Source organism: Trachypithecus francoisi, unplaced genomic scaffold (genome assembly GCF_009764315.1).
Source record: "Trachypithecus francoisi isolate TF-2019V2 unplaced genomic scaffold, Tfra_2.0 Lachesis_group0, whole genome shotgun sequence".
Taxonomy (NCBI): domain Eukaryota; kingdom Metazoa; phylum Chordata; class Mammalia; order Primates; family Cercopithecidae; genus Trachypithecus; species Trachypithecus francoisi.
Genome location: NW_022681453.1, coordinates 111,467,903 through 111,470,390, shown reverse-complemented (window position 1 = coordinate 111,470,390; position 2,488 = coordinate 111,467,903). Strand labels below are relative to the sequence as shown.

The window sequence follows — 2,488 nt, the reverse complement described above, 5'->3', positions numbered from 1 at the left end:
AATCCCTAAATTCTACTTTGAAGTCTGCAGGCATCATTAAAAAACAAACAAACAAAAATCCACAACTTTTCATTTGTTTTGCCAGTATTTCTTGGGGGCATACTTAATAATGGAAAAACACCTTTCATATTAAGAAACTTCTTTTTTCCCTTTTAAATGTGACACGTGACAAGCAACATTAAATTAACGTCTTTAGATCAATTGCAAAATTATTGTTCTGCTATCCTGATACTTTGTAGCTATCTTCATAACTTTGCATTCCTTTTCATCAAATTTATACCAACTTAAGTCCTCCTCTCTAATCAACTTGCCACTAACTTAATATTTCTTGCTAAGGAACCACCCAACACACTGCTCTCTCTGGATAGCGGTTCTTGCTACACTTCTGTGAGAAAGAGCATCCTTTCTCTCTTTCTACATAGTACTCAGGACTTCCTTATTCCACAGATATTTCTAATCTCATCTCACTTGATTCCACATTTATTTATTTATGATATTTTCTTATTTTTCGAGACAGAGTCTTGCTCTGTCGCACAGGCTGTAGTTCAGTGGCATGATCTCGGGTCACTGCAACCTCTGCCTCCCAGGTTCAAGCAATTCTCTTGCCTCAGCCTCCCAAGTAGCTGGCATTACAAGCACGTACCACCACATCCAGCTACTTTTTTTATATTATTATTATTACTATTATTTATTTATTTTTTTTTTTTGAACGAGGAAGCTCTCTTCATTTATTTCATATGAGGATGAAGAGGATTCTGTGATCACAGGAATGTTGCATGTGGGATAATCCAAAGCTGGTTATCACTAGGCCCTCACTCTGCCAGGAGATCTCTCTGGAAGAAGCAGCCAGCTCATAAATGTCCCGGATCCCTCCGTGCCAATCATAAAAAAGTCACGACCGTCCCTAGCTTGCCAATCTGCCAGGATTCCAGGGGGAAAAAGCGGATAAATATCCGGTCCTGGCCCAGGGCTAGCTCCTTGGTGAGAAACTCAAAGAAGTGGGCGCCGTGGCTGCGGTTTTCCTCGGCGGTGCCAACTACCCCGATGGAGGAGACGGACAGCTGCGCGCAGGTTTCGGTGGACCCGCTCAGCGCCATGGCCAGGCCTGGCCGCACCGTCACGTTCACGCGGTCCGCAGGCTTGCCCAGGATGGAGGCAGCAGCGGCGCAGAGTCGTTTCTCCAGCCCCGCGGGCACTCGGTTGGCGGGCAAATTCGTGTCCAGCTCTACGAACGGCATGGCGGGCAAAGGAACGAAAACTGCTCCAGGGAGAAAAACGCGCGGGGTACCCAAAGCTCGGGGACCAGGGAGGGCTTTTTATATTATTAGTAGAGACAGGGTTTCACCATGTTCGCCCGGCTGGTCTCAAACTCCTGACCTCAAGAGATCCACCTTCCTTGGCCTCCTGAAATGCTGGAATTACAGGCTTGAGCCACCGTGCCCAGCCCACATTTATTTTTGATGAAAATCAGGAGAGAGAACTAAAAGTGTGAAATAAATGGAAAGGCAGATACAAGTGGTTCTCCTTAGAAACATCCTGAATCGGACCCTAGATAACTGAGCCAAGACTTGTAGCCATTGCACACCATTCAAAGGATTACCTCACATTTCCTCGGTGTTGAAGTCAAGTTAGGTTTTCATTCTACACTGACGGGTGTAGGTGTCTCATTCTAGCATGAGGACACTAGTTGTGTCCAAGAGTTTGAGATTCCAGTCCAACTTCCCTCTTGTGAACATCTGCTCCCTTCTTTCAGTGGGTTTGATACTCAAAGAATATTACATGGGAAAGAAAGTCAAACACCTGTTTTAGGTAGGACCCCAGAGTTATGAAATCACACTATATGAGGTTGAAGCTTACAGTATTTTGAAAAACTAAGTTAATATTTTCCAACATATATTCCTCTCAAATGATATTCATAGGACCTTAAGTTAGTAGCTAAAGTGGTAGTCATTAAAGAATTTTGAACTGAGGCAAACTAACACAAGAGTTATCCTGATCTGATAGCTACTAGAGAGAATTGCGATGGTTAAATGAATGATTATGAAAGCCTGAACTATGGGGTCTCAGAATTAAATAACAAATATAGACTCTAGAGATATCACTGGTGATGGAAGCATTAAGATTTGAAAACTTTTTGTTATTGACGAAGATAAATGATGGCGAAAGTGGACCACGAAGAACAAGGATTCTAGTATGAGTGACTGGGAAACATAGTTTCCCTTAAGAGAAAAGAAGGTAGCATGTGTTGTATATGTATTTCAGGACTTGGGTGATCAGGGAAGGGCAATGGAATAGGTTAAGTTTTATATAGGTTAAATTTGAGTAGATATGAAGAGAGCAGGAAAATATGTTCAGCAGTTAGACATGAAGAACTGGAAATAGTCTATTTATTTAAGTAATGAGCACGGAGAAGATACTGGAGACCAGATGCATGGATATAATCAAAATTATAAAAGTATAAAGAGACAATAGAGCCAAGCATGATATC

At 42.3% G+C, this 2,488-nt stretch overlaps 1 protein-coding gene across 1 annotated transcript; it reads right to left on the bottom strand.

Moving 5' to 3' along the window:
- Window positions 1-695: 695 nt before the first annotated feature.
- LOC117083678 (D-dopachrome decarboxylase) lies at window positions 696-1,306 on the bottom strand. Its single transcript, XM_033211617.1, has one exon. It carries the CDS (start codon window positions 1,236-1,238, stop codon window positions 882-884), a length of 357 nt encoding a protein of 118 aa, XP_033067508.1. The 5' UTR covers window positions 1,239-1,306; the 3' UTR covers window positions 696-881.
- Between the last annotated feature and the right edge of the window lie 1,182 nt (window positions 1,307-2,488).

What these genes read in the sequence shown, in the direction of transcription:
- LOC117083678 (XM_033211617.1), bottom strand. Translation starts at nt 1,238, where the DNA reads ATGCCGTTCGTAGAGCTGGACACGAATTTGCCCGCCAACCGAGTGCCC.